This window comes from Anabrus simplex, chromosome 2 (assembly GCF_040414725.1).
Source record: "Anabrus simplex isolate iqAnaSimp1 chromosome 2, ASM4041472v1, whole genome shotgun sequence".
NCBI classification, from domain to species: Eukaryota; Metazoa; Arthropoda; class Insecta; order Orthoptera; family Tettigoniidae; genus Anabrus; species Anabrus simplex.
The window spans coordinates 736626878-736652831 of record NC_090266.1 but is presented as its reverse complement, the minus strand read 5'-3'; the positions used below and the strand labels follow the sequence as shown (position 1 = coordinate 736652831).

The following is a 25954-nucleotide window of genomic DNA, read 5'->3' as shown; positions in this document are numbered from 1 at the left end:
GCTAGACAAAAAATGTATGGGGCTAACAGAAAATGTTGCACTTTATTGACAACTGCACAGCTCATTACAAGACTCCTGAGCTCAAGAGCATTAGGATAGTGTACCGTTCTCCCAATATGACAATTTAAAACATTTTTATCGATGACAGGTAATTATTAAAATCCTGGACAATGACATGAAGCAAACTAAAATTAATCTGTTAGATGCTACTCAAATGTTAAGCAGAGCTTGGAAGCAGATCACAGAGCAAACAATCACAAACTGTTTCTGTAAAGCAGGTTTCAAAAATAAAGAAACCAATGCAGAAATTGTTTCAGAAGAACTAGAAATGCACGTGGCACCTGAGGTGATGACAGGAAGTAGTGACTGATGTCAGTTATGACATGTATTTAGCTGTTGATACTTAAGTTGCAGTATGCGGAGATCTGACAGGAGATGAGATTCTGCAAGAAGTGCTACAAAATTCCAATCTATCCGATGAAGAAGAGGAAAGCAGTCATGACGTCACAGAAAAGCCTGTACCGAACACGTCTGAAACTTTCAAAATGCTAGGAATTTTATGAAGATTAGCTGAAGCTCAATCAAATGTTTCTGATGACATGTTTCAAGCTGTAAATGAAAATGAAGATTTTGTCTATCATGTTAAACGAAACAAACCCATACAAACAAAGATCACTAGCTTTTCTAAGTGAGCAATGGAATTAATGTATTGTTACGTGTGCTAAATTGTGTGTAAATACTATTGCTGTTGTTTTACTAGTGTTTATACAGTATAGTTTTGTGCGAAAACTTTCATCTACAGTACAAGACTACATGACAGCTGTTAAAGGTAAGGTACAATGCATAATACTGCAATAATTAATTACAATGAATTTATTTTTATGTATTTATACAGTACTGTACTATATTTTCATTAAAATAGTCATTCTTGGTTAACTAGAATTTTCGATAATTAATTTTTTTTTTTTTTCTGATTCCCCTTGGAGTTCGAATTAAAAAGTGTCCACTGTAAGTGTAGGATATGTGCATTTAATAATCAAATTTGCCATTTTAACAATACTGTGTATATATATATATATATATATACACAATCAGTAGCGGCGATTGGTAATTAGAAGTGGGAGGCAATTTTTTTATAGATGAGTAAAAGTACTGGGGTTCAGGGGGATATAGTAGGAGGAGGGGGGGGGGGGTTAGTAGACAAAAACAGATTTTAAAAATAGTTATACTGTAGTAAGTTTTCGATGCTCTCTGAATGAATTTTGACAGAGAAGTAAAGGTTGACAGTTTACCAACTGAAACAATAGTTTTTTGAGATTTTAGTTCAATTTGGGCCAAATTATATTATATTTTTTTGAAATTTAGATACAATACTATACAATAAACTTTCAACAAAGGAACAATTAAACATGTATTACAATTAAACAGAAGTATGGCGTGATTATACAATAAAAATCGTTTTAGCATTTGACTATACACAAATAAAATAACAGACACTAGATAGAACTACAATGACTGAGAATGCGATTACTATTTGATGGTACAAACCAGCACAAAGCTTCGAGTTTGGAGGTGAAAGTAGGGGAAGCAAGGTAGTAGAGGTGGTAACTACTGCTGAGCTATTGGGAGCAAAATGAAGCCTTGTCACACTAATGTAGTTGCCTGGAGCCGATGTGAACACGTCGGTAGCAACTGTCATGCTGCAGACATATATAAAACTCATTTGGTGAGCTATCAGATCATAGGTTATAAACTTCATGGTTCTGATCCGTATTGAATTGCAAGTACAATGTAATTATTAAATTAATGTAGTAATGGTCCACCTTTCAATACTATAATATGTAATATTCTAAATTACATTAATTAGAATTAATTAGAACTAACAGTTCTGTGTATATAAATTAATACTTGAAATTATTCTCAATGATGAACATACTCAAGATGTTAGAACCTAGTTCATTTTCAGATTTATTCATAATTCCATCCGTTTTTAATGTCACTTTGTATATATTTGTTTTCATTTGTTTTATGTCAATTGTGTGCATGTACATTTGTTTAGTTATTAGGTGTTTTACATTAAGGCTGAAGATGGCCAGCCCCGGCCGAAACTATTCCCTAATTAATGTAATTTAGAATATTACATATTATAGTATTGAAAGGTGGACCATTACTACATTAATTTAATAATTACATTGAGCTATCAGATAGTAATCACACTTCTACACGCTGCTGCGCGAGTCTCCACTACTTCCTGTGGTGCAGTACGACTCGGTTAGCTGCGTCAAATGACATTTGGTGCGTATTTCAGCTAAGTATTTTTTAATATTTAAAAAAATAAAACGAAAATTTTGGTGATAAGACAACAGGGGTTGTATAAATCGTTTTTATTATAATTCCTAGCTTTAGGTGGCTAAACTGGAATAAAAATTTTATTTTCTTCAAAAAGTGGGGGCTGATGGGGGGGCAGTCACCAATTAATCACCGCTACTGTTTACAATTTTCTAAACAAACGTAAAGAGGGTTTCTTTTATATTTTCATTACCAGTTTATTGGTTATATCAACTACATTTATTCCAATTGGAACTCAGTTTTTTACCACGTAAATCCTAGCTTTTGTGACCAAAAAAAATATGAAGAAGAATGTATCAATGCTAGGATTAACCAATACTTATGCTTCTACAGTAATGTACATATATATAACAAGATAATATACACGACAAAAAAATAAATATTTCCTTTCTCTCTCTCACTCCAATGTTTGGAACTATACACTCGTTGCCATGAGAACAACAGAAACTTATATAACTTCAAACTCTCCACAGTCTAGTTCATCATCAGAATAAGCCAGCCTAGGATCATTAGTTCTGTTGACTTCAGATATTCCGAACTGTGGAGCACTCACACAATCTCTGCTATGTCCTTCGCAGAACACAAACATAGGGTAGTCTGCTTCTCCACAAGCAGGAATTAAATACTGAAATGAAAGATAATATAAGAAGAAAAAATATCCTGGTGAATCATTCCATATTAATCAGAGTTACACTGACCCACATACTGCAAAGACTCCCGTTCAGTTCGAAGAACATTATGAACAGAAAGGCTCACAACAACAACAAAAATCCTAACTTTTTCCTAGTGGCTTAATGTCGCACCGACACAAATAGGTCTTACAGCGACGATGGGATAGGAAAGGCCTAGGAATTGGAAGGAAACAGCCGTGACCTTAATTATGGTACAGCATTCACCCGGTGTGGAAATGTGAAACCACAGAAAACCATCTTCAGGGCTGCCGACAGTGGGATCTGAACCCACTATCTCATAGATACAAGCTCACAGCAGTGCACCCCTTACCGCACGGCCAACTCGCCTGGTAATCCTAATATTGTAGTATGTCGTCTTACACAAACACTTCGGAAAAAAAAATAAAAACAGTAACATTTGTACTAATCATATACCTGTCAGCAATTACAGGTCCTTTTGGATACATGAACAATTCTTAGCAAAAGTTTAAGATCATAAGGTCCCAAACATAGAATTACTTTGTTTGGGTTCCAAATCAGCATTCCTTGCTAAGTGCATTACCTAATGCCTTTAGCTATTTTTTCTTTGTTGCATAGCAACGAGTCCCCGCTGCTTTGCACTTCCGCACGCGTTTTAGTTTGACCTCGAGGTTATATTTCCTGCGTTCCGCGTTTTTTATTACGAGTCGACCTCATACTTTGGAAAATTTTCAATGTGCGCTCGCATTGTTGAAAGTTCATGCATTATCATTAAGTGGATACTTTCGATTGTCGCAACCGGAAGGTATGCAATATAACTGGTTCTTAGCGAGATCAACTGACTGAAGTGTTTATAAACGATTGTTGTGGAATTTTGGTGTGATTTCATGAAAAGTAGTGTTTTACGCAAATTTTATCGAAAATGGGAAGCAGTCTGGGTGATTTCGGACAATGCCTAGAAATTATCAGAGGCAGAAAGGAGCTACGTCAGGGTGTAATTACGAAACAAAACTATTAGAATAAGCCGTACGTGATATTAAAGGTTGCAAAGTTGTCTTACAGGAAAGCATTTGATTTGTATGGTACCGGTATACCTTGGTCCACCCTACAAAATAAAGTGCAGGAAGTAAGTTACATCCGAAAAAATGGGAGAACAACCGGTGCTAAATGAAGAAAAAGGAAATGTTCAAGAAAGCTCGTTACCCTCCAACACAACTTCCTACTTCCTGCCGCCGCAAATGGAATGATCTTGCTGGGAAGTCTATTTTGGCCGTGACTTCCGCCGAGATAAAATAAGTGCAGAAACAAGTGATAGTGCTGGCAGCAGCAGTGAAAATGAATGTGCTGAAACACACAATGGAGGTAATGACCAACATACTGAAGTTCTGGTGTTGCAAGAAGAGGCTTACCTTGTTGCAGATTATAAATACAAGTTGAGGAACAAAGAACATACATGGCTGTATTTCGGTGTGGTCTCAAATATTCGTTCAACGGATGTGGATGTCGAATACTTGCACCCACACAAATCAGCAGAAAAGGGTTTGTGCTCCCTGACATCCCTGGTGAGGATACAATAGCTAAAGAACAACTTTCAAAAATACTTCCAGCCCAAGTTGAGAAAAGAGGAATGTTGATTTTCAGAGAAAATGTTTTGCAGATTTGTAGGTCATGGCATCGACCCTTTTTTTTTTTACATTATGATTTCTATCGTTTGTAATAAAAAATATTAAGACCTTTTAGTACGATTTCTGTGCAGTTTATAACTATTAATATTTCAATTTAGACTGGAAAATTTTACATTTACCTTGTCAGAAAATAAAGATTGATCAGTAACATATTAAATTTATCATTACAATGATTTAATATTTTGGACACCCTCAGAACACTTTAAATATCACAACACAAAAACAGAAAGAACGTAGAATTAAAATAAATGGCTATTTGGGTCCAAAATGACCTAATATTCTTTGAAACTTTGGATAGCAGTTTAGAAAACATGTGCGTCCGAAATCACCCGGATGTACGGGGTGAATTCAGACACTACTTTTTATTCTCTCAGGAACATATATGTTGGCGTATATTTTTCATTTGTAGGGTACTGTATTAATTGGATATATGCCTCATTATTAGGAAGATAAACAATACAATCTAAGATCGCCTTCATGAGTTAAGTTGAAAATAACCTCAAAACCATCCGAAATCACCCCGTTTGACAGTATGTGAAACACAAATTAATTTACATGTTAGAACATTAATCAGTACTGTCTAGAGAAAATCAGAAAAAATGAAGGATTTTTTACTAATTTGAATCTTGCTTCTTCACATTTCAGCTGTGGTTTTCTGCTGGTCCTTATAGAGCGGAAGGTAACTGTTGCACCAAATTAACACAAATAATAGAACTTTGGGAGAAGTTTCAGGGGTGTAGCTTGCACCGTTCTCAAGGAAAATCGTGTTTGGGTAATTGCAAGAATTGCACGCAGCTGGTGGTAGCTACTGATGAGGCTGCCGGGGTAAATGTGCATGTGTTTAAACTGGTTGCAGCCTGGTGGTGTATCTTTAAGGTTGTGTGCCCGCTGTCAACAAAAACAATAACAACATGGTTCCCCTCTTTCCAGAGGAACGACTAGCACTAGCGAATTGACAGAGTTTTGTGACAGTACAGGACGTAACTTCACGCTTTAAACTTAATAAATGTAATGAACATTCGGTAACTATTCAACAATATGATATTAAGTTTAAAAAAGCCTATTCCAATCAAGATGATGATTCCTGCCCCTCATTTGTACCCTAAAGATGAAAACTGGAAACCACGGAATACTATCTTCGAGACGGCTGGCAGTGGAAATGAAACCACTTACCATCCGATAGCAGAAAGCACACTGGAATAGCGTGCCACTAACAAATGTCTCATGCAGCTCGGGTTGGTCAGCCCATTAATAATACCACAATGAGAACATAACTGTCTGGCTGCATAGCTGAATGGATAGCATACTACCCTTCCGTCCTCGAGGTCCTGGGTTTGATTCCCATCTGGGCCAGGGATTATTACATTAACAAGTGCATTCCTATGGCTTAGGGATTGGGTGTTTCTCTTGTCTTCAATACTTGTTCAACATCTATATACATCATTTCTCCTCTAATGTTTGGCATCATGAAAGACATCCAGCCGTAAACCTCTGCCAAATCTCCTACAACCCCAGCCCTGCAAGAAAAATGGGATAAAATGTGGTGTAATACAAACAATCCCAGTGGCATCGCTGCTCGCTTCTCACCAAGGCAGTCTGAGTTTGATTCCTAGCTAATGCATCTGGGATTTACAGAAGAAAATGTTACATCCTATGGGTCAGATTCCACATAAAAATGGAGTCTTATAGCTTACGATCTTAAAAGTAAAGGTCACGTAAAACTCGAAGTGTAATATACACTTTAAACAGAAAAAATAAGAACACAACGGCAAAGCATTTGTGTACTATTTAGAGAGTCACACACTCAAACAGACTGGTCATGGGGAATAGTGCATGTTGTTACAGCAGGTGTTCGAAATGTCCACCATTGGCAGTAATACATGCTCAGCACCTAAGGAGAAATTCTCTTGAATCTGTTTCAGTATCTTGTGGTTTTGACTGATGTCCTGAGCAGTTTCAAAGACATGCTGCCAGAGCGCTTGCAGGGTTTCCACTTCTCTGTGATAGACCTTAGATTTCATGTTCCCCCGAAAGAAGTATGGGGTTTAGATCGGGGTTTCTTGCCAGCCAGCTGATAGGGACCACATGCTCAATCCATCACTGCAGAGAGGTAACATCCAGGTGGCAGCGCACTGCATTGGTTACGTGCGGGGTGCTCCATCAAGTTGAAACCACATGTGCCGTCGAGTATGGAACGAACATCCTCTAATAGTAGTGGTAAAGTGCCTTCCAGAAAGTGTACATAAGGTACACCAGACAGTCTATGAGGTTATACCACAAGTCATATGATAATGCCTCTCAACATCACTGTCCACAAATTAATAGAAAATTGAACCTGGTGGTGGGAACGTTTCATAGCATGGGGAATGTTTGGGATTGTTTTCAGACTACATGCGCGTGTTGTGAAAACTGAAGATGCCACTCCTTGTAAACGAGGCCTTGTCTGTCAACCAAATATGATTCACAAAGTCTTCAGGTTGACGATGGACCCATTCACAGAAGGCCATGTACAGTGCATAATCTCTCTCCAAGTGCTGAGAACGCTGGACACGGTATGGAATGTTGCCCATCTTCCCGTAATGTTCGTAGGACGGTCCAACTGGAAACTCTTACCAAAACTGATGTGATTGACAAATACTGCCGGAGTCCTCCGCAATAAGTTTGAACATGCGGTCCTCTGCACAAAGATCATGTCTTGGCCAACCAGCTTCACACCAGGGCATGACATTTCCAGTGTCATCTATTCTCTGTATAGCTGCTACAAGGCAACCTCTCAATAGAAGAGATGAGAATGAAGTGAAGCTGTTGACCTAGAGGTCAGACTGTGTAATAGGATAGAAAACCTCTCACTAGAAGAGACAAGAATGAAGCAGGTATTCAGACTGATTGTAGTATGTCAAAACAGACTGTTAATACAGAGATGGCGTGGAAAGACATTAGTAGATGAATATGCTCGAATGGAGCTTTTTGAAGAAAGAAAATTCATAAAATGAAGATAACGTTGGAATATAAAGAGAACAGATTGGGGCAAATATTTGTTTATAGGAAGAGGAATTAGGGATTGGAATACTTTACCAAGGGAGGTATTCAATAATTTCCAAGTTCTTCGAAATCAGAAAAGAGTAGGTAAACAACTGATAGGCAATCTACCACTTGGGCGACAGCCCTACGTGCAGTTCATTGGAAATTGAGTGAATGATTGATATTAATATAGGAAAGATCAGAAAATGAAGAGAAATTTAGAATTCAAGAGGACAAATTGGGACAAATACTCACTTTATAACAAAAGGAACTGGAGTAAGTTATCACGGGGGATGTTTGATAAATTGCCGACTTCTTTGAAATCATTTAAGAAAAGATGATGATGATGATGATGATGATTGTTGTTTAAAGGGACCTAACATCTAGGTCATCCACCCCTAATGGTACAAAATGTAATGACAAATTAAAAGTCCAAAATCCTCCACTGACCAGAATTCAAAACATGAGGACGAAGAATGAATGGATGGATATGAATTTAAAACAATCAGTGGATCCGAGCCACAGTGCCTCACATTCACAGAAACTGAGGTATAACAATAGTATTACTGACCAAGGTACTGCTTCTATAGCACAATACTGAATCGATGGTACTTGTAGTCTAAAGGGGTCCAAAATACAAGTCATCGGCCCCTCATAATGGTACTCATCACTAGGAAAGTAGAACCATGGTATTTGTCATGTTGCGGTACTAATCAAGAGTAGCGTAGACTCGCGGTATTCCACACATTATGGTACTACTCACAGGTAATGAAATTTGCACATGTAACATAGACCTATGGTGTTTCGCACATTGCAATGCTATTTACAGGCAACGCAAACCTATGGTGTTCATCACATAAGGGTACTAACAACAGGGACTCATACTATCCCATGGTGTTCCTAATATAGTGGGTACTAATCATAGGCAAGCCAGAACCAGGGTGTCGCTCACCCACGGTGTCACTCATATAGTGATACTAATCATGGGTACTGTAAAAGCCGACAGTACACTCTGTTGCTACTAATCATAAACCTATTTTGTACCTAACATAGTAGTACTATGAGCAAGTAAAAGCAACCCATGGTGTTCCCCGCGTTGTGATACTAATTACAAGTAGTCTCATGGTTCTAATTTGATCATCCCTTGGTCGTCCCTTTTAGTCGCCTCTTACGACAGGCAGGGGATACCGTGCTCAAATTCTTCATCTGCATCACCCACCCACAGGGGATTGCGTGTTTGGTCTGCGAGAGATATTTTATTTCGCTCAAGTCTGCCGGCAAGACGGTTAGGACCCTCCTATCCACCATCTGACACACGCCACATGGGAGTATCACCTCTCCCCCTGCTATGCCAGCATAGTAGGTTCGTGGATTTAGGAAAAGACTAGGTAAACAACTGATAGGGAATCTGCCACCTGGGCAACAGCCCTAAAGGCAGAGCAATGGAGAATGATTGATCATACACCGATATATAGCCCTTCTTTGTTGAAATCATTCAGTGTACATCTCTGCAGCTGCAAGAGTGGCAAACCGAAATGCATATATTAGAGTAGATGGTTTCTGCTATATCAAAATACAGCTGTATTATAAGGAAATACTAATAGCAAATATCATACAGAGGTGATGCACGAATTGAAAGATGACATGAGTGTGTAGCTATGTAGAATAACAGCGACGTCAGAGATAACATTGAGCTATCATATTTAAAACTGAGAGGAGTCACTTAGATGAACTTGTCATCACACTTCATGTAAAATCAAACACGTAATGAGGATAATTAAGAACTACTTTAGTTAGTAATGAGGTTTAGATTATTTTTATTTTTCTGAAAGGTACTAGATGATTTTACAAATACGTAAATATAGTAAGATTAGGATGGTAGGTGCCAAGATTATAGATGGTAAGAGGACTTAGTAACCTTAGCATGTCATTCGATGAAAACATCAAAGAAGATGTTATACACATAAAACATTTAGATTACGAGACTTAAAAGGAAACATTTAAAGATGAACTAAATTTATATTAATCAGTGATATGATTGATTTTATTTCTTTTAACTTTGATTATTATTTAATTGATGTAAATAACTTAATATTTTCATATCAAATGAGAATGTGAAGCGAATGTTAGCTCATGTCAGGATTGAAATTCAACTCTACTAAGCCAGCATAATGTTACATAATGTTAATTTATTTTATGATTTATTGGACAGATACTGCAAAAACTTACTTTCTCTTTTCTTCATAATTCAATTAATTTAATAAACTTCTTATTGTTGATTTTTAAATACGTGAGTAAGTGATAGTTGTCGTAGGTTAATTACTTTTGAGTTGATTTTTACGGTTTATCATGGTACTTGCGGTGATAGAACATGTGATAGGATGGAGACGTTCATCCGGAGATGAATTATTTTTGCACATGGTCGATTTTCTCTTTAAATTCACGTAAAGCTGAGTTATTTCATGAAGATTTAACCTGGGATGTTAACGAGATACCACAGTAATTTTCGGTGTGTCGTACCTGGACACAGGATGGGTGCAATACATTTCTCTTGATGTTGGCTGAGGTGTCAAATGATAGCTCCAATATCCTACATTTCACTGATCGGATCGTAGGTTTAATCAGAATCTTCGAAGCGTCATCTGATATTTTTCTGTAAATGAAGCCACGCCTCAGGGAATTCTAGCTTTTGCTCGTGTGGTCAGACCCTTGACATCTGTTAGTAATTTGGTGTGCCCTTATGCACTGCGTAATTGATGATACATTAATTAAGTAGAACACATCTCGATGTCATAATTAAACATAAAATTTCCTGATTCCGATGAGTTCTTACTTGTAAATATCTGTTGCGTATTTTCGAATCTCTATTATTATTATTATTATTATTATTATTATTATTATTATTATTATTATTATTATTATTATTAACAACTGAAGGCTCTCAGTTGGCATCAATGGATATGCAGGGAAATACACAGAATTATATTTTCACGGGTTGACACAACTTGGTAAAGACATCCCTCTGACCTAAATCTTCGGTCACATGGCATGTGCCTGTTCTCTGTTCACTCTTGCAGAGAGAGAGCACGTTTTTCAAGTACTGGCTGGCGCACGCCCTGTTTTCGCTAATTGCGCATAATGAGACTCCCGTCTCGTGAGCCAGCAGCGAGTCACTCATGCCTCGTATAGAGCAAAATGTGCTAGTTATGACACTAATTATCACAGAATGGCGTGGAGAATGGCATATTACATTCACAGGGTGTCACAACATGCTATTGACGGTGTCGTGAACGGTCACACTAAAGCAGGCCTTTTCAAGACAGTCTGGCGATTAGATGGAATTTACCTTTAGGTGAAGGTGCAAGAATTCACTGCCCAGTCCGGACTTCAAGAAATTATACTGGGTCTGATCTACAGCCTGTTTCGGAGTACTGGAAGCCAGACTTTGTTTAAGCACAGGCCTGAAGTTGTAGGAAACCATCTCCAATTCAATTGTCTCTCAACATAAACAAGATAGTACTAGTAAGGGATAGCCAGCACATCAGTTCCTTCACATTTTATATCATGGTCCAAATGAATGATAGCATGCTCAGCTATGCCAGACATCTCAGGTTAGTTAAAAAAAATATTGGCGTTTCTGTTTCTCTATTCTCGTGTCAATATTTTGCTCTGTACTTCCTCATCATGTCACAGCCACTCACTCGCTGACAAGTCTAACTATGTCTTCCAGTGCATCAAGGTTGTTGATTACGGGTTCGTAGATGGGAGAAGAAACCAATTCTAAAACCACAAGCTCTGCCACAATGCGACACAACAAAACTGCCCAAGTTTCTTCTTGTTCCTACATACACTGTGAACCATGTGACCATGTCATAGCGGGGAGGTTCGAAAGTCATCCGGAAGCAGGTAGACATGCTGTAGGTGCAACCATATCAGAAGGATATCTGGAGAAATGAATGGTACATTGAAAAAGAGCAGCAACGTTTCAGAAGGTGCAAGAGGGAGAGTCGAGATGATCGATTCAAATATCAAGTATGATGATCCAACATGGCTAGTTATGTTTGTACTGATGCATAGCTGAAAGCAATGGAAAATTAGTGAAAATGTCAATTTGACTTGAGTTTACAGATAGCTGCAATGGTGATATTTTCTATGAGAATCTACTTATTGCATTTATTCTAAAAAGGTCCAAAAGTGTTTTGCATATTACGATTTGACAAAGTACATGTCATGTTACCTCAAAAACGTTTACAGTATGCCCTGTAGGCCAATGTCTGAGACACGTAGTGACACTAAAGCCTAGTTTGTGTAGACTGAGGTAAACATGGCAAGAGTATCTATTATTGACACTGGCCACATTAAAATCATGACACTGCTACAAGATGGATGGCAACAAGTGAATGTCACACCTCATGTTGGTATGAGTCAGAGTGATGTCTCCAGAGTCTGTAAAAGGTTTAGGGAGACAAACAGTTTCTGATGTACAATGGGTGAGAAACAAATGCAAAATAACTCGCAGGGCTGATCAGTATTTTTAGCTTTCAGCTCCTTGTATTCCCACTGCTATTGCAACCTCCTTCCGCCAGGATCTTCGGAGGGCCACCAGAGTGCATGTGTCGGATTTAGACAGTCGGAAATTGGCTGCACACTGGAGGACTGATATCAAGGAACAGGTACATTAGAGTCTGGAATGCAATCAGCAGCATGGAGGTTTAGTAGTTTAGTTTAGTAATGTTTTATTTTACCTGGCAAGATTAAGGCCTTCAAGCCTTCTCTTCCATCTAACCAGGAACTGAAATATACATACATTGTATTACTTACAATAACTAGATCTAATACAAATTAAATTAATAATAATACAAGAATTGTGAGATTATATTAAGATGAAATAAATTAAGGTTAAATTAAGATGAAATAAATCAGATATAATAAAAGGATAAATTCTTAAAACTAATATACAAAAAAAAAAAACATAAAATTTGATTAACAAATTGGATAAGAATTTTAGACTCTCTACCAGGACATCCACAACAATGGAATGGTTGTAAGTAGCAGCATCAAGTTTACAGATGATCCTTATTGGTGCATAAAATGTCTCCAAAGTGCTTCCTTGAAAGTGCTATTTCTTTTGCTAGGGGCTTTACGTCGCACCGACACAGATAGGTCTTATGGCGACGATGGGATAGGAAAGGCCTAGGAGTTGGGAGGAATCGGCCGTGGCCTTTATTAAGGTACAGCCCCAGCATTTGCCTGGTGTGAAAATGGGAAACCATGGAAAACCATCTTCAGGGCTGCCGATAGTGGGATTCGAACCTACTATCTCCCGGATGCAAGCTCACAACCGCACGCCTCTACGCGCACGGCCAACTCGCCCTTGAACGTGCGAATAGTGCTTAACCCCCTGATACTTTCGGGAAGGAGGTTCCACTCACGGCAGGCAATTACTGTGAATGATTTATAGTAGACGGCAGTTCTATGGGTAGGTAAAGCAAGGATGGAATTATTAGCAGATCTGGTGTTAAGACTGTGATAAGAGGATAGGTATTTGAAATATGAAGTAAGGTAAAATGGCTGTGAAGAATGAAGGATTTTATGGAGATGGCATATGGTATGCACAGTGCAACGGATTTCTAGTCGGGACCAAGATAGGTGGTTATATGAAGGAGTTACATAGTCATAGTACCGTAGGTTACAGACGTATCTCACACATGCATTTTGACCACGTTTTAATCTGCTCAATAACTTGCCTCGAGCGTCTCTATAAATCGTGTCATAATAGTCAAAATGAGGGAAAACCAGAGTTTCTACCAGCATTTTTTTTAGTTTTTCAGGAAATAAGTACTTATACCCTCGCAGCATGTGCAATGCAGAGAATGTTTTCTGGGTGATGTTCGTGATATATGTTTTCCTAGGACTCTTACTGATGACATGAATGGTATGTTAGTATTACACAACCTTATAGATGGAATCTCTGGTCGATTGACCTTTGCGAGTAGTTTCGGGTATCCAAGGATGATGGCTTGCATTTTTGCTGGGTTTAACCTAAGACCACATCTCAAAGACCAAGAAGAAAACGATGTTAGATCCTGATTGATTTTGTCTATGGCCAAAAGTATTCGATTTGGAGATGTATGGAGGTACATTTGTACATCATCAGCATAAATATGGTATTTGCAGTGCGTTAGGTTTTGGGAGACATCATTATTGTAAATAGAAAAGAGAAGGGGTCCTAACACTGACCCTTGGGGACACTGCACAGACTGCCAAGTTGATTTGTTTATTCTATCTGTAACACACTGCCGACGGCCATACAGGTAGAAATGCAACCAAAGGAGGGCGCTGTCCGAGAAATGGAGGGAATACAATTTCGAGAGCAAAATGTCAATGTCAACAGAGTCAAAAGCTTTGCTCAAATCTATGAGTATTAAAACTGTCACTTCCTTGTTGTCCATAGCTTCTCAGATGTCATTTGTGACCTTCAATAGTGCCGTTGTAGTACTGTGTGCTTGACAAAAACCAGATTGTAGTGCGTCAAATAAGTTGTAAGTCGTCATGTAGTCTTATTTGCCTATGAGCAATGAACTCTAGCACTTTGGATAAAGCAGAAAGTATGCAGATGGCTCTGTAGTCAGATGGTTCAGAAGGCGAAGCTACTTTTTTTTACAGGACGTATAATGCCTGCTTTCCATATTTCGGGAAATGTGCTGTCTACGAGGGAAGAGTTAAATATGTTAATTAGTGTAGGTAATATCACATCCAGAATAATTTTTATCATCTCTATTCCTATACTGTCATTTCCTTTTGCCGTTGATGTTATCCGATTTATAGCAAACCTGACTTGTGAGTGGGTTGCTGGACGGAAGTAGAAGTTTTCTCTATCTGTTCGCGTCTTTGCATAATGCCCGTCTAGAACTTCCTGTTTCAGGGCTGCATTTAATGTGCAGTTAGATGAAAAATAATTGTTCAGTTTTTCCAAATGTATATTTCTTTCGTCGTTGTCTCGTCATTTGGTAATTCCAAAGCTCTTTACGGATTTCCACAACACAGCTGTTGAAACATTTGGTTGAATTAAACTGCGAGTAGTCATAGTTTTGTGTTTCTAATCTGTTGGGTCGTAGTGTTTCTCAGTCTCTTATAGTTCAGTAGACTGTCAGGAGTGCAATGTTTCTTAACTCGTCTATAAGCAGCATCGCGTTCAGCCATTAGTGCTCTAATCTCATCTCAGAGCCAGGGAGCTGGCTTCCGCTTAACTTAAGCCTTCTTTTCAGGGGCATGTCTATCATACAGTTCAGTCATATGTTGATTGAAGAGAGTCACTTTGTCATTTATGTCTTTAAGTTTAAATACGGCATGCCATGGCACTGCAATCGCGTCTTGTAAAAGTTTAATCTTATCAATTCTTCATAGATCTCTATATGAAATTATTTTCTGTTTGAACTTGGGACTTTTAATAGAATAGGCCATAAATATAGCATCATGTCACGATATACCTGGGGCACTAATTTGACCGTGATGAAGAACTAATTCAGGTTGGTTAGTGGCAATGAGATCAATTAAGGTGTGTGATGTATCTGTGTGATGTGTAGCATTGAGAGGGAGAAACTTTAAATTGCAAGCTTTAAAAGCAGTTAAAAGTTGGGTTGTCTGAGGAGAGTTAGGTTCAAGAAGGTTTATGTTGAAGTCACCCAACATAATTATATTTGAGTAATCAGTGACTAAATCTTGTATTTGAGTCTCTAGATCACATAAAAAACCCACTTTCGGTGGCTTATATACTACACCCAGAAGACATTTTACTTCACTCACAGTTATTTCCAGGAACATGAACTCAGGTTTTCGTTCGTACGGACCTGGAGACCTACAGATTATTTTAGGGCGTAAGCTGGTCATAACATATGCAGTGATACCCCCGGAGGGCTTATTTAATCTGTCGGATCTAAGAAATGTATAATCCGCCAGCTGCAGTCTTTCTATTGCGTGGTGTGGTTTTAACCAAGATTCAGAGATTAATATTGAGTGGAAACTGGGAGACATAAATAGGGCTTTTATTTCGTCCATTCACATCTCTGCAAGGAGGCTTTGAGCGTTTATATGGCAAATCTTTAAAGCATTTCTGTATAGAGAATGCTGGTGGTTAATGATGTCCCTTGTCGACTGGGAATGGCAAAAAAAGCTCAGATGACAATAGGTGTGTGTTGCCTGCACAGCTGGTTCCAGCGACATTGGGGGAGGGTGGAGTAAGTGAAAGGTTTTGAGGAATGTTTGCAAGGAAGAGGGCAGCCTGTTCGTTTGTCTCAACTTTGTTATCAGGGGGACTGTAAATTACATTGTTCTCAGTTATGTTGGAGATGATTATAACAATAATGGGAATGGAAATAACAATTTACAGCGTAAATATGATAATGGCAATGTGTCAATAATGTAAGTGGAAGTAAACATGACAAAAATAAGGCACTGAACACAGTCTACTGCTACTAACATCAATCTACCACTACGGGAAGCAAAAGTAAACTATAGAGAGTTAAAGTTAAAAATTATGATATACTACAAGGATAACTCTAAAATTAAACTACAATAGAAAGTAACAAAATGTTGTGACCACTTCTCCCGCATATCACTTAGTTCATTTAACTGTTCCATAGTGCACATTTTATACTTATTTGATCCTATTTTTATATTATTTACTCCATCAATGCTCCAAACCTGGCGTACACCAAACCTCAAAATTGCCTCCTGCGAGCGTTGTTGCAGTCAGATCCTCTCTTATTGTGACCGCCGTTCCCTTAAGGCCTCTTTTCTTGTGGAAGATTTCACTCCGCTTACAGTAGGAAATGAATTTCACTATCAGAGGTCGTGGCTTCACACCCAGTCGTCTTTCAATGCGATGGCTCCTGTCAATGTCCTGAAGGTCAAGGTCGACACCAAGATCTCTTGCGATGCTTACTGTGATGACATTGGGATCTTCCCCTTCCTTTTCAGGAATGCCGAAAATATGGATACTTTGCCGCCGCTGGTACTGCTCCAGTTCATCTTGCTTATTTTTAAAGTCACTTTTGATTTTCACAAGTTCCCTGTCCTTAGCTTGAAGCTGATCTTGTAATAGCTTGACATTTTCCTTGTATTCCGCTCTTAGTTCCTGGAGCTGCAACAATAGGGGCTGTAACTGTTCGGCTACGGCCTGCTTAACAAGTTTTTGTATGCTGGCGCCATGCGGCGGGCTGGCTTGGGGAACCTTTTTAGGAGCCATTATGAAAACTTAGTAGTAGAACACTGATAGTTTACTGAAGTTAACTGCACACGTTGAACTTCAGCATGAATGTAATAACGTCTTTATCACTTCAAGCACGTTGAACTTCAGCATGAATGTAATAATGTCTTTATCACTTCAAGCACTATATCACCTGCGATTTACAATATTTGCGAGAGAAAGTTTGCGTGCGACTAGCAGCTAGTAGGTGTGATCGTGTTTGGCCGACATACATAATTAATTCCTATCCTGGGTAACATGACTGGTCAAGTATACAGAGACAGCATTCTTCAACGTGTAGTTACAGGATATGCTGCCATCCTGGTGCACAGGTTTCACACTAGTGGACGATAATGCTAGTTCCCATCGAGCCAGGGTGGTCAATCAGTTCCTTGAGATATATGGCATACGGCAAATGGCATGACCGGCATACTCTGTGGACATGCACCGTGTTGAATATGCTTGGCGTGAACCGAAGAAACCGAAGAAAGTAATGTCCACTGTCCTAATCCTCCTCCTAACAGTCAGCAACCAATTGAAGCCACTATCCAAGAAAGGGATAATCTGCCCCAAACCAAGTTGGATTCTTTGGTGCTGTGATTGATCAATCAATCAATCAATGATCTGTATTTAGGGCTGTCACCCAGGTGGCAGATTCCTCATCAGTTGTTTTCTAGGTTTTTCTTTTAAATGATTTCAAAGAACTTTTTGAACGTACCGCTGCTGTTAGTAATAATTCTGAGGTGGGGCTCTGTCAGGACGCTGGCGGGGGTGTCTGGAGAAGGGGTTTGCACGCGCGAACGACGGTGGAGAGCTGGGCTGCTTCAGTACGCCACGAGTGAGCAACAGGTGCACACGTCTGTTGCACAACGCATCATTATTAAATTTCTCACAAAAAAGGGCACCAGATCTACCGAAATTTTGAGACGGCTCCGCATACAGTTTGGGGAAGAAACACTTTCAGAGACTCGAGTGCATGAGTGGGCTAAATAATTTGTGGCAGGAAGAGAAACTGTGGAAAATGAACTTCATGAAAGGAGACTGTGGACAAGCATAACTGCAGACGACATTGTTGCCATTCGTGACATTATTGGTGAAGATCGGCGAATAAAAATTTAGCAAATTGTTTTAGCTGTACGAATAAGTTACGGAATGTTCAAACCATCATGCGAGATGAACTCCATTTCAGAAAATTGTCTGCCAGGTGGGTTCCTCATCTCCTCAACCAGAAACAAAAACTTTACGCCAGGAAGTGTGTCAGAGACTCCTGCGTCACTACGAGGAGGAAGGAGAGGATTTCTTGCGTTGTACTGTGACTTGTGATGAAACTTGGGTGCATTGTTACACCCTAGAGCCAAAGCAAGCAAGAATGGAGTGGTGGCGATGAGACACAGCTGGTCCAGTCAAGGCCAAAACATGCCCATCTGCTGGAAAGGTGCTTGGAACAATTTTCTGGGATTCCGCGGGCGTTTTGCGGGTGGATTTTCTTCACGAACAAAGGGTAATTAAAGCAGCCTATTACTGTTGCTTTTTGGATGAAGCAAAAGCTGTGTATCGCAACAAGCAACCGATCCAAAATGTCATTCTTCTGCATGACAATACAAGGCCACATACTGCCGCTTTAACACTGGAAAAACTGGAGAAAATTCACTGGACACCTCTAGAACACCCTCCGTACAGTCCTGATTTACTGCCCTACAACTACCATTTGTTTGGACCACTCAAACAAGACCTAGGAGGACAGCGGTTCGATGATGATGCCAGTGTTGAAGTGTTTGTGCGCAACTGGCTCTGCACACACCCATCTTCTTATCAGGACGGCATCAAAAACTTACCAATCCAATGGAGAAAATGTGTATTGAAGGCAGGACACTGTAGAAAAGTGATCTATTAGTGTATTTTTTTGGTTGATGCAATAATTCTTTTTTTAAATTCCTGTTTATATTTGATCCGCCTTTGTATTATAGAAACTCTTCATTCATTTTGTAGAACTCCTTCATGCAAACAGTAATCAAATAAGTATTTCAGATATGGCGCTGTATCCCAAGCCATTACCTTTAATATATCCCCATAAATCTTGTCAGTCCCAGCTGCTTCTCTAGCTTTGATCTCTTGTGTTGGTTTTTTTTTTGGTAAAGGTAAATTTCAGCACTTTCCAAGTATTACTTACTTCCTCTACCTTATATCCAACTTACCTTTGCATACTGCCGACTGAATATTTCTGCCTTCTGCAAGCCAAACGTACACTCCCCTTGTTTATTAATTATCCCTGGAATATCCTTGCAGGACCCTGTTTCTGCCTGAAAGTACCTATACATACCCTTTCATTTTTCCATAAAATTCATAATCATCATAATCATCATCATCATCATCATCATCATCTGCAGTTTCCAGCTGTTGGCCGGGTCTGCTTAACCATAAAATTCATACAACTATCAATTCTGCTTGCCATCATGTTACCCTTATGTGACTTTTCGGCTGAATTCAATTTCCTGAAAAGTTCCTCCAATCTCTGCTAACTTCCACAACCATTCCTAACAATTTCCTTCTTACTTGCACTTCCATTCTTAATCTCTTTATTTCTGTTATGATATGGTGGATCCTTACCATTACTAGCCACCTTTGAACCTGCTTTTTGCACTCTTCAACAACTTCTTTAAACCCATCCCATATGTTGTTTACATTTTTATTTACCATATTCCACCAATCATAATTACTTTTTAAGAGCTCCCTGATGCCTGTCTTATCAACTAACATCACGACAGCGAGTACTACTTCACATCCCAAGATCTAGAAGAGTTCATCACTGTAATACACCCCTAGTTAAAACATTATTGGTTTATAATTCAATTGATGCTCAAGTTGATTTATTTGCTGGTGCTAGATTGTTCAATAAGCACATAAAGGCTATTTTTTACTGAATTATTATTAAACTCCTTTTTGCTGAAATGCTAGGTATTCATAAGTTTTTTGTTTGTGTTCTTTTTCTAACTTGTTTAGTAATTTTCTATGGCTGATCTGTAGCCTATATTATTATATTTTTCATACATTACATACATTTTTATATAAATAAATAAATAAATAAATAAATAAATAAATAAATAAATAAATAAATAAATAAATAAATAAATAAATAAATAAATAGATAGAGTAATATGCACAATGTTACAAAGTGTAGGAAGGCAAAGTGATATGTGTGTTAGTCTACCATTTTCTTTGTACAGTCAGCAAATTAGTGAAGGATATCTTCCATCATATAGTGATAGCATCCTAGAAAACTCACCTCTCTTATACATTCTGAAAAGTGCACGAAGCTTCCCAGGTCCCTGCAGTAAAATCCAATGCAACAACTTGGATCAAGTTTGTTAACACTCATCTTCCTTGGTGATCGACAATGAAAACTAGACAATGGGAAATCGTCATCCAATACATCAACCATTTCTTGACAATAATGAGGATCCAGGTGGATGAGTTTGTCATCTGCAATTAAATTAATCATTTTACAACATCTTATCTATCTGCATTAAATACAATGAGGAATTCCACTGCAATACATTTTTGTTCAACACTTGATCAGTGAAAAAGATTTAGATGACTTCTACTTCTAACCAGTTACTGTAGTATCTTCTACCCATTATATAGGTTCGGAACCAAGAAGAACAACATACTTCTAAACGCCTGGTGGTGTAACATTACATCAACACAATCTTCTTACTAAGATATTTTTTTTGCAAGTTGCTTTATGTCGCACCGACACAGATAGGTCTTGTGGTGACGATAGGACAGGAAAGGGCTAGGAGTGGGAAGGAAGCGGCCATGGCCTTAATTACGGCACAGCCCCAGCATTTGACTGGTGTGAAAATGGGAAACCACGAAAACCCAACTTCAAAGCTGCCGACAGTGGGGTTCGGAACCTGCTATCTCCCGAATACTGGATACTGGCCGCACTTAAGCGACTGCAGCTATCGAGCTCGGTACTAGGACAAAAAAATGCATCATTCTTTACGTAATATCAGATTTTTAAAAATCACCTAGAAAAAATACAGAAAATTATGTTTAGTTAAAAAGGTACAACTTTGTGCATTTTGAAAATAATGGTAGTTCTTCAATGCTGACATCCATTATGCAGTGATAATAACAATTGAGAATGAAAAGTAAAGATTCTCCATTGTTTTTAACGTAAAAAAAAAAAAAAGGTTGGCTGGAGAAGAAAATAAGAGAAAAAAAGCACTTATCAAACACTAAGATGCTGTCATTATCTTTGCTGTAGTTCTTGTCGAATGTACATGGGAGAGACACATGTGTTCAACAGCTGAAAGTGTCATCCTTACTGCAGTAATCACCTTGCGAGATACAAAGAAAACCACAAGACAATCTTGATCAGGGTATTTAATCATCCTCCTCCTCCTTCTCCTCCTCTCCCCTTATCCTGCTCCTGCAGGATCGGGACATTTATGGCACTTCTCCATCTACCTCTCTCCTTCCACATTCCTCTTTTGTCATTTTGTCTGAGTTCAGGTTTCTTCTTCTTGCACTCCTCTTTAATGAATTGATTAACCTAGTTCTAGGTCTCCCTCTCGCACTCTTTCCTTCAAACTTCATCTCCATCATCTATTTTGGTATTCTTTCCTTCTCCATCCTCTTTACATGTCCAAACCATCTTAGTTTACTCCTGTCAATTCTCTCATTTGGGTTTTCCATTCCGACCTTTCTCACATCTTCGTTTCTCCATCTGTCTTATCTTGCCTTTCCTATCATACTTGTTAGGTATTTCATTTCACTGGCTTGAATTCTACTCTCCTCCCTATTTGTCAATGTCCGGGTCTCAGCCTCGTATGTCAATATGGGTGCATAAAACATTTTTTACATTTTCTCTTTACACTTTCTTAATACTTCCTTATTCCAGACAAGGTTTCTTACACTCTGGTAGAATGCATTGCCCTATTGCACCCTCTTGCTAATCTCCATGTCCATCCTTGTATTCCGCATTACTCCCTAGGTATTTGAAACTATCAAAAATTTCAAGTCTTTGACCACCAATTTTCACACTGCCTCGCTCTTGTCTTCCTCCTCTTGATATCACCATGGTCTTGCTTTTCTATGTGCTGATATTCATGCCATAATTTTCACTTTTTTTGTTCAGTGCATCACGTTGTTCTTTTACTTCTTTGCTGTTTGTTCCTCAGACCACAGTATCATCTGCAAATCTGCCTGTCACCTGGTGGCCCCCGGGGTTCGATTCCTGGCCGGGTCAGGGTTTTTTAATTGTAAATGATTAATATCCCTGGCCTGGGGACTGGGTGTTTGTGTCGTCCTTAGCGTTCCTATCCTCACATTCAACACTTTACACTTCTGCCATTTACATAATACACGCAGGTTCCTCGCATATGGTGCAAGTAGGGGCAAAAGATCTTCATAGGTCGACGCCCCGAACAAATAGCAAAAAATCATCTGGAAATAGTAATAACTTATCTCCCTATTCCCATATGCTTACTTTGTCTCCATTACAATATTGTCCATAACTATTAGAAACAAAAAAAGATGACAGCACACTCCCCTGTCTTAGTAGTCCAGTTTTCATTATTAAACCATTCTGCCTTTCCAAACTGAGTCTATACGCTGCTGACACCGTTTTTATAAATTGCTTGTACCATTTCTACAGTTTGTGTACCCAGTCTCTTTTTTGACCATGGTTTCCCACGCGTTCTCTCTGGGAACACTTTTAATAATTTAATTTCGTGTGGCTATTACTAGCCGATTGCAGCCCTTGTAAGGCAGACCCTCTGATGTGGGTGGGCGGCATCTGCCATGTGTAGGTAACTGCGTGTTATTGTGGTGGAGAGTAGTGTTATGTGTGGTGTGTGAGTTGCAGGGATGTTGGGGACAGCACCAACACCCAGCCCCCGGGACATTGGAATTAACCAATTACGGTTAAAATCCCCGACCCTGCCAGGAATCGAACCCGGGACCCTCTGAACCGAATGCCAGTACGCTGACCATTCAGCCAAATCGGACTCTGGGAACACTATTGTACGCCTTTGATAGGTCTAGGAATGGCATGACCAGATCCTTTCCATATTCCCAATTCTTTTCCATTAATTGCCTCATGCTGAGGATTGGGTTCACTCTAGATCTTCCACTTCTAAACTCATACTGCTCCTCTTGCAACTCTCCTTCTATATTTCTTCTCATTCTCCTCTCTAATATTCTTTCTAGTATTTTTGTCACTTGTGATGATGATGATGATGATGCTGCTTGTTGTTTAAAGGGGCCTAACATCGAGGTCATCGGCCCCTAATGGTACGAAATGAAAGAACAAAAATTTCAAATTCATCCACTGACCAAAATTTAAAAAAAATGAAAAATGTCATGAAGAATGAATGGATGAACATGAACCCAACAAAAAACAAAAAAAACAAACAAACAAAATACAGCGGATCAAACTCAAACAAAGATCATAAATTATGGGTTACTGACCAAGGGACCACTCAGAAAGCACAATGATGCCTGATGTCTAAATGGGTGCAAAATCCATGTCTAAGGCCCCACAGAATGGTACATGTCGCGAGTAAAGTAGAACCATGGTATTTGTCATGTTGGGGTACTAATCAAAAGTATCGAAACTCACGGTGTTCCACGCAAGATGGTACTACTCACAAGTATTGTACTTCGTACAGATAACGCAGACCTACGGTGTTTCTCACACAATGGCGTCACTCATAGCCAACGCAAACCAATGAGTTTCCTCACCTAGGTGTACTAGGCACGGGTGCCGGTCCCACGGGCCCCGTGGTGTTCCTCACATAGTGGATACTAATCAAAGGCAACGCAGACCCACGGTGTCGCTCATATAGTGGTACAACTCACAGGCTACGCCCAGACCCGCGGTGTTGCTCACATGGGTACGACGCACGGGTACTGGAAACCCTCAGGGGAACCACTCTCTGCTGCTACTAATCACAAACCTATTGTGTACCAAATATATTGGTACTACTCGTAAGGAAAGGCGACCCATGGTGTTCCCCGCGTGACGGTAATCAATAGTAGTTTCATGGTTCTAATACCAGCATCCCTTGGTCGCCCCTTGTAGTCGCCTCTTACGACAGGCAGGGGATACCGCGGGTGTATTCTACATGTGCGTCCCCCACCCGCAGGAGGTGTCACTTGTGATAAGAATGTGATTCCTGTCTGCTGCAATAAAGTTGGAAGCTACAGGTCTACACCTTGTCAAATCTTTAGCAGTTATGTAAAGACATTCAAATACGTCTGCAATCATCGCAGCAGCTATAGATAAGCCAAACAAAGTGATCCATTCAAATCCTGATTTTGAATTCATCAAGCTTATAAAAGACTTACTGTGTGGTGAAAATGCAACAGAAGTACAATATGACCTCATTTTGTCCCAAATGACTTCATTTAAGTATACACCTGTCAGTTCTTGTGGCAGAGAAAGATCATTTTCTGTGTTTAAGAATGTGCTGAATGATAAATGGATGAGCTTAAATCAAGACAATTTGGAGAAACTAGTTGTTGTACAATGTTTCAAAAGGAACTGAAAATGTAACTATGTTAAACTGAATTTTGATACTGCATATTTTTCAGTTTATTGTGCAATTTTTGCCATGCGATAGTGCATGAATGCATGCACATTTTGAGATTCAATAATGCATGGAAACCAGGGCTCTAGGTGATATAGTCTACTATGGATCTAGTGCCCCTACCCTCCCATGTGTAGTGGTGAATAGCCTATGTTTGAATAACGTATCTCTAACTACTAATTCCATACTCGCACACAAGTCCATCAAATGGTTCCCATTTCTATTACCTTCCATATCTTCTCTACATTTACCAATCACCCATTTGTATCCTTGAATTAGATTTCCAATTCTCGCATTGAAATTACCCATTACCACTATCCTATCCTTGCTGTTGATCCTGACTACAATGTCACCCAATACTTCATAAAACTTGTCAACTTCATCCTCATCTGCACCCTCACATGGCAACTACACTGAGGCAATTCTCGTCCTAATTCCTCCAACTGCCAAATCTACCCACATCATTCACTCATTTACGTGCCTAACAGAAACTATGTTGCGTGTAATAGTATTCCTGATGAACAGTCCTACTCCACACTCTGCCCTTCCCCCTTTTTTTTTTTTTTTTTACATCTGTCAAATACACTTTTTAACCTTGTATCTCTTCCTCGTTATCTCCCCTTACCTGAATATCATTAACTCCTAACGCATCCAGATGCATCCTCTTTCTTTCTTTCTTTCTTTCTTTCTTTCTTTCTTCCGTAAGTACCATTAATATCGATAGCTCTCCATCAAATTCCATTTCGTTTGCCAAGTTGTTTCCAAGGAGTCCCTCATCTGTCACATGGCAGTGGGACTTCGTTACTCCCAGAGGCCTGAGGCCTGCTTAAAATGTTCCGAGCATGATCGGTGAAAATTCTGTGAAGCAGGATGCTACCCTTACTTATACATAGTCCAAGCGAGGATCTCTCCTCTAACAGACTAGGGACTACCAGTGGATTGTACAGTCCTAGCCACCTGAGCACAAGGAGAGCCATGACTCAGAATATGGCCGAGATGTCCACTCCCATTCCATATCAATTGGTATCCCGACTCTCGGGACCACTTACTAGGCCACACAGCCATTGCCCATGCTTCACGGATTAGTATGTGACTACAGTAACCTACATCATGAACCATTGTAGGTAAATAAAATTTTAGTGTGAATATTTTTGTATTATGGCTGCGTCATAATCTTGGCTAAATGATGGTTATATTATTAATTACTCACAAGGAACCCTCACAAGTGCGAGGTCGCGAGCAGCCAATGGTATTGAATGCATTCGAAGCCCCTTCTATCGCCTACCCCACATGCGCAATATTGGCTGCTAATGGCAAGAGGGGGCGGTACTGTAGGTATCCAAAGGTGAATAGAGCGTGAGGCTATGAGACACAGTTAAACATCACAGTTGACATGTACATTAC

At 39.2% G+C, this 25954-nt stretch overlaps 1 protein-coding gene across 1 annotated transcript in view; it reads right to left on the bottom strand.

The window, feature by feature from the left end:
* Positions 1-1184: 1184 nt before the first annotated feature.
* The window catches only part of Atg4b (Autophagy-related 4b), a 156831-nt gene continuing 132061 nt past the window's right edge, over positions 1185-25954 (bottom strand). The window contains exons 6-7 of the mRNA XM_067141396.2: positions 20236-20432; positions 1185-2974 (exon numbers count right to left, since the gene is read on the bottom strand). Of these exons, the coding sequence (XP_066997497.2) occupies positions 2798-2974; positions 20236-20432 (374 nt within the window). The 3' untranslated portion in view covers positions 1185-2797. The remainder of the gene's footprint in view (positions 2975-20235; positions 20433-25954) is intronic.